The sequence below is a fragment of the Alternaria incomplexa genome, assembly GCF_024043165.1.
Source record: "Alternaria incomplexa strain BMP 0042 chromosome Unknown scaffold_19, whole genome shotgun sequence".
NCBI classification, from domain to species: Eukaryota; Fungi; Ascomycota; class Dothideomycetes; order Pleosporales; family Pleosporaceae; genus Alternaria; species Alternaria incomplexa.
The window spans coordinates 285,910-297,570 of NW_026249868.1; the positions used below are offsets into that span (position 1 = coordinate 285,910).

At 53.3% G+C, this 11,661-nt stretch overlaps 5 protein-coding genes across 5 annotated transcripts; 2 read left to right on the forward strand and 3 right to left on the reverse strand.

Moving 5' to 3' along the window:
* Positions 1-341: 341 nt before the first annotated feature.
* Positions 342-1,917, reverse strand: J4E90_010122 (uncharacterized protein; the record flags this gene model as incomplete). The annotated part of the gene is made up of 2 exons (XM_051439638.1): positions 342-747; positions 800-1,917. 2 exons carry the CDS (start codon positions 1,915-1,917, stop codon positions 342-344), a joined length of 1,524 nt encoding a protein of 507 aa, XP_051286547.1.
* A 719-nt stretch (positions 1,918-2,636) lies between these two features.
* CYN1 (Cyanate hydratase) lies at positions 2,637-3,219 on the reverse strand (the record flags this gene model as incomplete). Its single annotated transcript, XM_051439639.1, has 3 exons — positions 2,637-2,658; positions 2,706-3,142; positions 3,190-3,219. The coding sequence occupies 3 exons, from the start codon at positions 3,217-3,219 to the stop codon at positions 2,637-2,639; spliced, it is 489 nt and encodes a 162-aa protein (XP_051286548.1).
* A 727-nt stretch (positions 3,220-3,946) lies between these two features.
* J4E90_010124 (uncharacterized protein) lies at positions 3,947-7,530 on the forward strand (the record flags this gene model as incomplete). The annotated part of the gene is made up of 6 exons (XM_051439640.1): positions 3,947-4,063; positions 4,297-4,574; positions 4,628-5,382; positions 5,472-5,965; positions 6,013-6,274; positions 6,329-7,530. 6 exons carry the CDS (start codon positions 3,947-3,949, stop codon positions 7,528-7,530), a joined length of 3,108 nt encoding a protein of 1,035 aa, XP_051286549.1.
* A 740-nt stretch (positions 7,531-8,270) lies between these two features.
* On the forward strand, positions 8,271-8,923 carry J4E90_010125 (uncharacterized protein; the record flags this gene model as incomplete). Its single annotated transcript, XM_051439641.1, has 2 exons — positions 8,271-8,677; positions 8,734-8,923. The coding sequence occupies 2 exons, from the start codon at positions 8,271-8,273 to the stop codon at positions 8,921-8,923; spliced, it is 597 nt and encodes a 198-aa protein (XP_051286550.1).
* Positions 8,924-9,678: 755 nt separating this feature from the next.
* Positions 9,679-11,420, reverse strand: J4E90_010126 (uncharacterized protein; the record flags this gene model as incomplete). The annotated part of the gene is made up of 2 exons (XM_051439642.1): positions 9,679-11,309; positions 11,417-11,420. The coding sequence occupies 2 exons, from the start codon at positions 11,418-11,420 to the stop codon at positions 9,679-9,681; spliced, it is 1,635 nt and encodes a 544-aa protein (XP_051286551.1).
* Positions 11,421-11,661: the final 241 nt, after the last annotated feature.

Sequence of the window (11,661 nt, forward strand, 5' to 3'; positions counted from 1 at the left end):
TGAAAGCATACAAGATCGATGAACTGGAGTCGATGTAGGCTCTAGACCTGTTTAGGTTTTTTCTTGTATGAAGTGCTTTGGAGAACTGCATTTTTTACTGCTAAATTGGGTACCTTTTTCTCTACAACTATCATGATTGATCGACCCTGGAGAGCACAGTGAAGCACTTCGATTGGAAGAAATGAAATCTAGTGCCATCGTGATATTGCCATGTGCAATCCACGAGATACCGACTGGTCCCTGAGGCAACCAATCTCGTCCCAGGGTTTTTGTCACCAAAGCCACACACACAAACTCCATCCCATCCCATCCCATCCCTACCGCACCACCATCACCTCACTTCACCACCGCGATCCCCCGCCCATGCCCCCAATCGTCACACCCTGCCTAACCGGATCCTTCCAATCTGGGGGCGTCGTAACCGCATACTGGAGATAGCTCGCAACCGGCGGCTTGTACAACTCCATATGGCCCGTCTCCGAGTTCTGGATCATGACAGAACGCGTGTTAAGGTGATCAGGCCGAATCTTCTCCTCGACACCCAGGAAGCCTCCAGACATGCGGTCGAGGAAGATGGCGAAGTTGTCCGTCTGGTTGATATTGCAGCGGGCGCCACGCGACTCGCAGTGCGCCATGAGTGCGGTGGCGTGTTTGAAGTATTTGAGGCACTTGGGGCATTTCATGCGGGTTATGCGGTGATCGCCTAGGATGTGCGTGTTTAGGTCGCTGGGTATGGGGAAAGACTGTCTGGGGAAGGGTTAGCGGGGAAAGAGGGCTAAGGATGGGATGATGGACTTACTCGCAGATGAAGGGACAGAAGTACTTGCTGACGATGGGATCGTAGAACCGGTCGGGGTTCCAGTCGTCACTCATGGGATCCCAGAAACGATCGCTGAGAAGGTTGGGACCGTACTCCTTTTCCATGGTCTCGTCGTGGGCGGAGATGGAGAAGTCGCTGGGAGGAGCCTTGGGCTTAGCGTTGGGGAACAGGACAGAGCTTGTTGTCTTGCCCTTGCGGGAGCCCCAGACTTTGGTCTGGCGACTGGATGATTGGGTCTTTGAGCTCTGAGCGGCGGAGCCGTCATGGGCAGAAGAGCAACTCTGGCCTTGATGAGAGTGTCCGGGAAGAGAACTAGTAGGCTCAGGATAGCCAGTGACGACAGGAGATCCAACGGCTGTTGAACAATCGGAGTCATTGTCAGCATCCCCGTTAAGAGAGATGCCACGCATCATGGGCGCGATCGCCGCGTCTACATCCGGAATTGACTTGGCCTGAGAGGGAAGAGGAGGGTACCGGCCACAGAAAACTGGGGGATCCTCATCTTCGGATTTCTCCGGCTTGATTGCCTCGTACTTGACGTCTCCCATCTCATGCTCGTCGTCGAAAAGATCGTCGTCAAGTAGAACCCCGGCTTTTCGAACATCATCGTCGATGGCAGCCTCGTACTTGGATGTCTTCTGCAGGAAGCGAGTCAACTGCTGGTCGTCCTTCAACAAGTCTGTAATCAGATGTTTGTGAACGATATGGCCTTGGAATTGGGCTGCGGAAATGACGTCGCAGTGGCCGAACTCAAGATGCTCGATAAAGAGGCATGCGCGGTAGAATGACTTCTGGCAGCCGATGCACGTGAGCTTCTGGTTGACCTTGTGGTTGAGCTCGATATGGCGCTTTAGGCCTGACTTGCTCTTGAACTCGTCACCGCAGACGCGACATGCCAGGTTGTGCTCTTCCGGACGCGTGATCTTGTGCATGGCGTAGTCCTCGAAGGTATCGAAGTCTTCGTCACACTTGTGACAGTACTCGTGTTCATCAGTGTTCTTCTTATGATTCTTCATGATCTTCTCCGTCTCGAAAGACATGTTGCAGTCTTTGTAAGTACACTTGACGCGTCGGATTGGCTCGAGTGTGGCTGGCATCTTGGCTTCGTGGTTATGATCGACTCTCGTGAGTTCGTGGGGGTGGTTCTTGGAGGTACGAGCTTGACTCGTTTCTACTATGTGCGGAGTTAGTCTCAAGGCAATCAAAGACCGCGGCATTAAAGCTGCGCTCACCTGCGTGCGAACAATGTGGGTTGTCGCCTTGGCTACGCTGGTTCGATGGGCAGCCCTGGGGTTATAGTAGTACCAGTAAAGGTGACGTAAGTGCGCAGCCGTCAAAGCTTCTCTGCTGTGAGGACGAGCAGCGTGCCGCGAGATATCAGTAGAGAATTGTGTGTTGACTTGGCCTTTTCCCCAGGAGTGAGGAACTTTGTTATAGTCGACTGTGTGCTAAAGAAAGAGCTTGGTCGTGGCCGAGCGAGTGCAGAAAAGATGGTGGTGTTGGAAGGATGGATTCTTGTAGCTCGAGGTGTTTATGTAGCGAAGGGACAGCTAGTGGGGTGAGGATGAGTTAGGCAGGCATGACATGTGAGGGAGATTATGGGCAAGAGCGGTGGGTTTGCGCTCTCACCTAGGAAGCTGCACCATAGATCAACAACAACCCCACCATGGACAACAAGCATGGATCCCACGGCAAGAATCGCAGCACTCCAAACACGACACGATACTCGAACAGAACAAGTATTGACACGAAGAACCACAATTACAAGAGACTATACTTGGCATGGATCACATCTTTGGTTGCTATTACAATGCGACTAGAATCGCGAGTATGGTAGCCTAGAAGTCTGTCAGTAACCGTCAAGGATACATGCGCTATCACATACCATTTGCCCCTCAGCGTGATCTTGGCCCACTCGCCCTTGTCATCCGTCTCCTTCTCTACTTTGGTACTGAAGGAAATGGCACTCATGATGCCGTCACCGAACTTCTCGTGCATGACTGCCTTGTACGCCTGTCCATAGTTTTGTACAATCTCGTATAGGCGGTAGATGGTGGGGTCCTTTGGCGGCATGTCGAGCGTGCTGCCTCGGTTGGGGAAGCCTGAGAGCTGCGATTCAAGCAGCCCAGCATCGATCTCTAGAATTTCAGAGAGCTTCTTAATGTCCTCGGCGGAAGCCATGGCTTGTCCGTAGAAGAGAGCGGCGATTGCAACTTCATCGCGCCCGACGTGCTTTGCGATGGCTTCGAAAGAGAGGTTCTTCTTCTTCTTTGCTTCGAACAGGGTTGGAGACGAGGCAGGCAGACGAGGGATGAGTTCTTCCTATGCGATTGTTAGCGTCGCCTTACAAACATTCGTTCTCTCCTTACGTTCAAAGTAGCAATTGGGTGTTGCGCCATGGCGATAGGCGTGGAGTGGAAGCAGCGGGTAGCTGTGAGAGGGACAGCCGGTCGTATAGATCCAAATGTGCGAGAGGCCAACCTGGCAGAAAGCGCAAGACGAGATGAGAAAGCCATTGCGAAAGATATAGCGAATTGAGGAGACGGCTATGTCAACGATGTTGTGTAACGACGTGGGCAGATAAGAAGAGGAGCTCTCCAGCTACCGAACCGCTCTCCAGCAGCCGATGATACAAGGGTACGTCATCCATGTGCGTCTGCCGCATCTCCATGCGGCCCACAAGTTGTGTGGACTCTTGAGCGGGCGTTTTGTACCATCTTGGAAAGCTCTATTACAGTTCTCTTTGGTGTTTGCAATGCGATATTGTGGTTGAACTGCTACCACCACATGTCGCGCAGCATGGCGAAGATGTCAAAAGAGGGGAAAGCTCCGTACATGGTGGGGTACTCCAGGGCTATGAAGGGCTACATGCTGCATCCTAGTGCCGGTACGCGCCTGGCCAACAGCGACGGAAATCAGGGTGCGCACGCTTCATTGGTGTCTGTTTCACATGTTCAGCTCGCACGCTCGGGCTTCCCTGCATTGCATGTGCGTGGTCCGTCGCGCTGAGATGATGACGCGGGGTCAATTCGGCCTCAAGCTCCAACTCTGAAGCTCCAGCACACCCCGTCCACTTTACATCCTTCGCGCTGAGTGGCAAACAACCAGAAGCCTCAGTCCTGCACAATGTCTCGCCGAGACGATGATCTGGCATATGGCGACTACCATGGGCAGGAGGGCGACGAGGGAGATCGCGGCCTTATAGGCGACATGGGTCGGCGTTTTGGCTTTGGCAGAAAAGAGGTCAGTACATTCCTTTGAAACGCCATGCGGTCATTGTACGCTCCCTGTGTATCGCGCTGTTGAGGAAGTGGAATTGCCCCACTACCTGACAGTCATAGCGTCGGGCTGCCTCGTCATTCACTGACTTCGCGTATCTTGCGTTCCTATTCTACACCGCCTAGCTTGCTGCAGGGACAGGACGCGTATCTAGAAGCTTGTCTTGGATCTACAAATTCCTAACCTTAGCACCGCAGAACAACCAGCCCGCTTCTTCATCCTCAAACCAGGGCAGCGGCGGTATGTCGTTCTTCAAGAAGATCCACGACCCTCTCCACGGCTTCGTTTCCGACCTCAAGGATGCCATATCCGGCGATGACAACGCGCAGAAGCCCCCGCCGGGCACATATCAACAACAAGGCCAGCAGGGTGGACAGCCACAGCCTGGGCAAGAGTACCATCAACAACACCGCTTCTTGAGCTTCGCGCCTGAACGACATGGCAACGAGACCAAGTGGTATGTTGACGGCTGCAGGTAAGTTTTTGATGCTTAAGTGCAATGCATGAATTGCGAATTGACATGTGTAGCTACATGTACGCCGTCTCCATAGCTTTGGAGCGCGCTAAAGAGTCAATCTGGATCCTCGACTGGTGGCTCTCTCCCGAGCTGTATCTTCGCCGACCGCCCGCCAAGAACCAGCAGTACCGGGTCGACCGATTGCTGCATGCGGCAGCAGAGCGAGGCGTCAAGGTCAACATCATCGTGTACAAGGAGGTCACGCAAGCTCTGACTCGTAAGTTTTTGAATCCAACATTACCAGACTATCTTCATTCTCTTTTACCGAGTTCGACGGATAGGCTCACCAAAGGCCTTACGCGGGTCGGCCTAGATGTTATATTCAAAAGTCTTGAAGAGTGGGAAAAGACAGATCCGCTGATTGCCCCTCCTATTACAGTCTCCTCAGCTCATACCAAACACCACTTGGAAGATCTCCACCCTAACATTGGTGTCTTCCGACACCCCGACCATTTGCCAGATGCGGCGGTACTACAGTCTTCGTTCTTCGCATCGATGAAGAACATGTCCTTCACCCCAGCAAAGCTCGCCCAGCTTCCCGGAGACGGCCTAAAGGCGATCTACGGTGCCCACGAGGGTACCGTCATGTACTGGGCTCATCACGAGAAGCTTTGCCTGATTGACGGTCACATCGCATTCATGGGAGGATTGGATCTTTGCTACGGTCGCTGGGACACTAACCAGCACGCAATTGCTGACGCGCATCCCGGAAACATCGACCGGATCGTGTTCCCAGGTCAAGATTTCAACAACGCTCGTATGCTAGGTAAGTCATCGTCGTGCTCTGGGACTTTCAGACGGCAGACAGGCGGTCTCTTCCTACTCGAGGAGGTGATTTTTGCTGACACTGAGTAGACTTCCAAGACGTGACCCACTGGGAGAACAACAAACTCGACAGGACCCAAAGCTCTCGCATGGGATGGTCTGATGTAGCGCTGTGTCTCTCCGGTCCTGTAGTACAGGATCTTCGTACTCACTTTGCCCAACGTTGGAACTTCATCTATGACGAGAAGTATTCTCACAAATCTTCCAGATACACCAGGTTACCGGACACCGGCAGCGGAGCTCAACAAGCACCTTCAATGCAACAGCGAGGATTGGAAGGCGAAGAAGAGGGTGAACGCGGATTTGGTCGTGAAGAGGAGGGTGAGCGAGGGCTGTTTGGACACGGTGCTGGTGGACACCTTCGCCAGAAGATGCAGAGCAAATTCGAACAGTACGGCGGCCAAGAGCATGGACAATACGGTCAACAACAGTCGCACGCAGAACACAGCTCTCAGAGAGGCGGCGTGGACTGTCAGATTGCACGTAGCTCTGCTAAATGGAGCCACAACTTGGTCACTACTGAGGTCAGTGATGTCTCGGACCAGGAAGAAACCAACTAACGATCTTCTAGCACTCTATCCAGAACGCTTACTGTGAGATTATCAAAAACAGCAAGCACTTCATCTACATTGAGAATCAGTTCTTCATCACTGCTACCGGAGATCAACAGAAGCCGATCAAGAACAAGATTGGTGCGGCCATGGTTGAGCGCATCGTTCGTGCTGCCCGAAATGGCGAGAAGTACAAGATGATTGTCATGATTCCTGCAGTACCTGCCTTCGCTGGAGACTTGAAGCTCGACGAAGCATTGGGCACTCGTGCCATCATGGAGTGTAAGTTTGATTCGTCTCTTCCGCATGTGCTATGCTGACGATGATGTCACACAGTCCAGTACGACTCCATCAACCGTGGCGGTCACTCCATCTATGAAGAGATCGCTAGAGCTGGATTCAACCCGATGGATTACATCCGCTTCTACAACCTCCGCAGCTACGATCGCATCAACTCCAGCTCGGTCATGAAGGAGGCAGAGCAACGTAGCGGTGTCTCTTACAACCAGGCTCAAGAAGGTTACGATGCGGCGCACGATAACGCACGTGGCTACGAAGCCTACCGCCCACCACCCACCCAGGAGTATGGCGTCTATGAGATGGATGGCTCCGGTCGTCCTCCCTCTGGACACCAGCAGTATGACGGTGGCCCCCAGAGTCAGGGCAGACCCGGTGATTACGACCGCTACCAGCAGGAAGCTGTCAAGATCGGTGGTCGACAAGGTCTTGGCGATGGGCGCTGGGACACCGTCAGCGAGTGCTACATGCTTGGTGGAGAGGACATCCGCCGTGTACCTTGGGAGGGCTCTGCTGAAAATGAGATGGACGCCTTCGTATCTGAGGAGCTATACATCCACAGCAAGCTTCTCATTGCCGACGACCAAATTGTCATCTGCGGTTCAGCTAACCTCAACGACCGCTCCCAGCTCGGCGACCACGACTCCGAGATTGCAATTATCATCCAAGACCCCAAGACCGTCGATTCATACATGGACGGTCGTCCCTACCGCGCATCTGAGTTCGCAGCCAGTCTCCGCAGAGAGCTCTTCAGGAAGCACCTCGGCCTCCTCAAGCCCCAAGACATGGAACGCCCAGACGCCAACTACCAGCCCATCGGCGTCCCCAACCAGTACGACTGGGGCTCCCCCGAAGACCTCCAAGTCGCCGACCCCCTCTCCGACGACTTCCAGGCCCTATGGACCTGGCGCGCCCACACCAACACGCAAGCCTTCGGCAAAATCTTCCACCCCGTCCCCAGCGACGAAGTCAAGAACTGGAAGCAATACGACGAGTACTACTCGCGCTTCTTCGGCCAGGACCAAAAGGCCAAGGAGAACAAGAAGCCGAGCTTGTACAAGTGGGGTCATGTTGTTGCGGAGAACTTCCCCCAGGGCGAACAGGGTGTCAGGGAGGTTAAGGAGGTGCTGAGTACGATTAAGGGGAATCTGGTGGAGATGCCGTTGCTTTTCTTGAAGGAAGAGGATATTGCGCAGGAGGGAATGGGGTTGAATGCGCTTACTGAGGAGCTTTACACTTAGGTTTGTGGAGAGTGATGGTCTACCTAGGTATGCTTTGACGATCAAGTACGATGAAATGACATCTTTGTATCGACTGCGCTGAGGATTTGATGAAAAACGTTGAGTAGACGAGCATGGTGTTCAAGATACGTAGTTGCATTGTGCATCGCCGACATGATCCCAGTAACGTATCTAGCCATCTTCCGACATTCGTCATCTCTTTTCCGTTTAAAAGTGAGTTCGCCTTCACACAGTCTTGCTGGAGACATGATAACGACCACCAGGCTCCCAAGTGTCCTCTCTGGCCAGGTGTCTATGGCTTGCGCTTCGAACACGAAACGATGTCTGCCTGGTTCACAAGCGTGTGTTCGTACGCGGGGCCTGAACTCGAGTTGCCAGACGAAAGGACGTATGGAGTATGACGATTGGTCGTATACCCCGGCAGTATGTCCCTTCCCGAAGCGCTAGCAGCTCTCCCATAGGAGAGTACCGTAATACAACGTTGTAAAGTCCTGCACGGCGGCTGTGCCGCATCATAGCAATGCTACGTCATATACCAGCCGGCTAGGCAACATCGTATGCACTGCTTATAACCAGGATGATTGTCCTGCTGGTAAATTTCAGCCGCTCTACCCACACATCGTCAAAGAGACTCTACTGTAGGTTACATGAGTTACCCGTTCTACCCGAGCCTGTGACTGACATGCGTCTAGAGAAGTGATAAGCGCGCAAATTCTTCCAGCGCTGAGAACGAAACAACCATGTCCTCACCAACAGCGTCACAACCGTCGCCCCAAGCAAAACAGCCTCAAGGTGAAAACCAAAGCCATGGTCAACGCGAGCCAAAGGATGCGGCTCAGGTCGAAGGCTCCAATAGTGAGATAATTCAACCTGCGCAACCCCAAACTGGAAGAGAACAGTTCAATGCCATGCTAAGATCAACGAAAATCCATCCAGACGGGCACTGCATCGGTTCGATCGGCACCGACGGGGTCTACAGAGAAATCCATTATCTCCCTGGTCCGCCCGACCAGATCAGCGACTATGAGATATACGACGCGAAACCCATGTCACCAGAGATGATCAAGGCCTGGCTTGACACAAAACCGTGGAAGCAGGAGACGGAAGACAAGTACCGAGGCGCTGATGGCAGAACGGTTCCAAAGAAGTAAGTGCGCACACTGAATATGCAAACATTAGCTGACTTGATGCGATGGCGCTTAGACAGTGGTGGAACCCGCCACCTGGCATCATTTTCCCTATGAAATCGAAGAATACGCGGGATGAGGAGATGAGGGTGTATCGTGAGGAGAGGAAGGCAAAGGAAGAGAAGATTGCAAGGGGGGAGATCGAAGCGGAAGTGCCTGTTGCGTGTAATAGCATCAAGAGTGACTATGATCTGAGCCCTCGCTAGCACCGGGTTGTGGCTATGGGCAGGAGGTCAGAGCTGCTACATGCTGTTCGGTGACGAACGAAGTGATGAAGAGTTGGTCTCATCCTCGTGGTAGTGTTAGGGTGGTGGTTGCTGCTTCGAAACGCACGAGTCAACCTTGGAAGAGTCTAGATACCCGGGTAGCGCGAAATGATACCTACGTCCGATTGATGCTTAGCTATTGACAAAGATTCGAGGTTTGGAGAAACATTGGGGTCAAATTCAGCTTGAATGAAGGTACCTGGGTTGCTGTGACTGTGATTGGCGCGTGTGCATGTGCGTCCGTGGCATGGCCCACGAACTTGAACGCCGGGGGACCAGTTGGGGGAAGCCGATGCCAGTTGGACTAGTGGCTTGGCGTTGTGTCTGGTGATGTTATCTCAGCGCTCCTCGTCTCCTACACGGCCAACCAGCATATCACCAACCTGGGAAATCTACTTTGTACGCCTATGCTCCTTATCGCGACTTTCAGCATCAGTCACAGACACAGTTGAAATTTGGGGCTCATGGTGTGTCACTGAGGAGCATGCGTGGTGGTATGAAGGGAAGGTTGTTGATTAATCTATTAGGGTAATTGTACATTTTAACCGGTGCAAGGCATGCTTGCATCCGTGTTGGTGTTGTAGTATCCGCGCGTTTCCTTCCGCCCCTGGTCTACAGAGGCTAGCTGCGTGCTTCTGGCAATGCAAACTGACAATGGAGAAGCAGGACAGGAACGGTAGGTGACCAAGGCCAGCTTAGGGAGCAGTGCTATCAGCATTCTTCTGGAAGAGTCGCTTGCGAGGCATGAAGATGCTCAAGACCAGGACAAGAGCGCCACCGGCAATAGTAAGGCTGTAGGTCTTGCTAATGGCACTGACGATAGCGGCAAGAACGCGGTTCTTCAACTCCGGGGATAGGTTCTGTACGATGTCCGATCGAGCGCCCAAGATAGCGGCCTGGATGTCTGCCGAAGAGACATCAGTCAGAATGCCCTCGATCCTGTTCTGGCTTTGGTTGAGAAGGATAGCGTTGGCGATGGCCAGAGCAAAGGTGATGCCCACAGACTGAGCCAGCGTGATGAAGCCGATCGCTGGCGCAATGTTTTCCAGTTCGACAACTGCCTGGGCAACTGAAAAAGGCGCCTGGAGAAACATACCGACTCCAACACCCATCAGGATCGTGAAGCCGTACACGCGAGCCGTAGCAGTGTCCAGATCGATTGTGTACATGAGGGCGGAGCCGATCACGACCAGGGCGCCACCACCAAGGAACCAAGGCATGACGTATCCCAACTTGGACATCAAGCCACCATTGATGAAGACGGTAACGACCATGACGACGATATAAGGGAGTAACCGCACTCCGGCATCGAGGGGACCGTCGCCCTGGGTAAACTGGAAAAAGATTGGGACCATGTAGATGGGCACAAAAGAGCACGCTCCACCGGCAGCGGTGATACTGAAGAGAATGAGCACCATCCGTGATCGGAAGAACTGCACAGGGATGATGCGACGGACTTCCGTTGTGAGTATGTTCCAATACTGTTGAATGCCCAAAATGATGAACAGAACACCGGATACGACGAACAGTGCGATGATGCGGCCTGAGTCCCACGGATACGAGATGCCACCCATATTGATGGCAACGATGAAAGTCGTCAACGCGCCGGCCTGCAGAATGGTGCCAGGATAGTCCATGTCGGTAAGTCGCGCGCGGAACGAGACACCAGGTCGAGGATCTCTGCTGGGAATGAGGAACAGGTAGACTGGAGCGCACGCCGCACCGATGAGTAGGTTGATATAAAACGCCCATCGCCAGCCTACTGCAGACTCGCTGAAAGCACCCCCGATGACTGGGCCCAGAACGATACCGAGACCCCAGGTAAAGCCAGTACCAGAAACGTAGACCGGACGTTCAGACATGGTAGTAGTGCCCGCGATAAGCGTCATGCAGCCGACGTACAGACCGGATCCTCCCAAGCCCGTGATGGCACGGCCGAGAATCATCACGTTCATCGACGGCGCAGCGCCGCAGATGGCTGAGCCAATCTCGAAGATCGCAACATGGAAGATGTAGAGCCACTTGGCATCGAACTGGCCGTAGATGCGTCCCCAGAAAAGAGTGGTTGCTGTAGCGCAAAGCAGGAAGCCAACACTCAGCCACGACAGCTGCTGAATGCCGCCGAATTCTTCGACAATGACAGACTGGAGGTCCGCGACTACCGTAGCGTCAAGTGCGTAGAGAAATGTGGAGAACAGGATAGACGCCACAGTCAGATACCATTTCCAGCCAGAGATGTCGCGCGGAGACTTCTCCGGCTCCGCTGCATTGCGGAGAGTGCCAAGCGTCCGCTCCGCTGGCTTCTCGCCGTTGATTGAACGCGCGACTGGTGTCGAAGAAGTGTTGGAATCCGTGGAAAGCAGATAGGAACAAAGTTGTGGATTAGTGCGAGTTGTTCAAGTTGAAGCGCTTCAGAAACACGTTGTATACCACCCATATTGTCGCCCAAATAGAGCAGGCAACCTTGAGGTTGGTAATACTCTACGGTTGAAAATGCCAAGGACCGTAAGATGTCGGCCGAAATGTAGGTAAGCAGCGGGATTACCAAAGGGGCCTTCCACCCCATAACCGAAATCCAGCAGGCATTAGCTGACCGAAGCGGATAAGCCACCAATATCGCATGCCCAAACTTAATAACAAACTTCGCAGACCCGATATCTTGCGATGCACGACTTCCA